At 54.0% G+C, this 1,011-nt stretch overlaps 1 protein-coding gene across 1 annotated transcript in view; it reads left to right on the forward strand.

Moving 5' to 3' along the window:
• The window catches only part of MED16 (mediator complex subunit 16), an 8,627-nt gene that overhangs the window by 244 nt on the left and 7,372 nt on the right, over positions 1 to 1,011 (forward strand). The window contains exons 2-3 of the mRNA XM_010175763.1: positions 274 to 381; positions 669 to 838. Of these exons, the coding sequence (XP_010174065.1) occupies positions 274 to 381; positions 669 to 838 (278 nt within the window). The remainder of the gene's footprint in view (positions 1 to 273; positions 382 to 668; positions 839 to 1,011) is intronic.

The raw sequence follows: 1,011 nt of genomic DNA on the forward strand, positions 1-1,011 counted from the left end.
GACCGACACAGGGAGCTCCTGCTCTGTCTTTCCCTCCCGTTCCATCGATCTCGTGGGTGTTTTGTTCTCTGGGGAGTGGTTCTCTGCTAAACGGGGCAAGCTCTGCCTTGGTGTCTGGCACCTCCCCTGAGTTGCCCAGCACAATCGTTATCCTTTCCCAAAACTGCCTGATGGAAAATAGCTCTTCCCCTGCATCTGCTGAGGCTCTGGCTTTAGAGATGCCAGGTGGGAGCTGGCAGTGAGGGTCAGCCATTCACTTCTCTCTTCATGCAGATCTCACCCACATGGTCCATATCATCGACACGGAGCATCCCTGGGACGTCTATTCCGTTAACTCTGGCCACGCTGAGGTCATCACTTGTTTGGAGTGGGATCAGTCAGGTGAGCTTGGATCCCATCTTACTCCTCTGTCCCTCCACTCCTGCACATCCCTTTCCTAAATGGATTATGTATGATTTATATGGAATATATATATGATTATATATGGAACTAGATGATCTTTAAGGTCCCTTCCAATCCTAACCATTCTGTGATCTGTCACAGAGAGGGAGCCTGTTGCTGCACAGCCACGAGCTGGTTGTCTCCATTCCAACTGCACTGGGTGGTTTGGTTTCTCAGCTGATTTTTGGGCTGTGCCCCCTGGCTCTCACGAGGTGCCCTTGTTGTAGGCTCCAGGCTGCTCTCGGCAGATGCAGACGGTCACATCAAGTGCTGGAGCATGACCGACCACTTGGCCAACAGCTGGGAGAACACCGTGGGCAGTGCGGTGGAGGGGGACCCGGTTGTGGCCCTGTCCTGGCTGCACAACGGGGTGAAGCTGGCTCTGCACGTGGAAAAGGTTTGTCCTGGCTCTGCAGGGATCCTGACAGCGGGGCTGGCTGGGTCCTTAGCACAGGGCTTGGGAAGCCCCTCTCTGTGTTCCTTTGCTCTGTGCTTCCTCCACAGCCTCAGGCAAGTTGAGCAGGGGGGAATTTTTCCAGTCAAAAAAAGGTCAGATTCCTGATTCCTGCT

This window comes from Antrostomus carolinensis, unplaced genomic scaffold (assembly GCF_000700745.2).
Source record: "Antrostomus carolinensis isolate BGI_N321 unplaced genomic scaffold, ASM70074v2 scaffold36770, whole genome shotgun sequence".
NCBI classification, from domain to species: domain Eukaryota; kingdom Metazoa; phylum Chordata; class Aves; order Caprimulgiformes; family Caprimulgidae; genus Antrostomus; species Antrostomus carolinensis.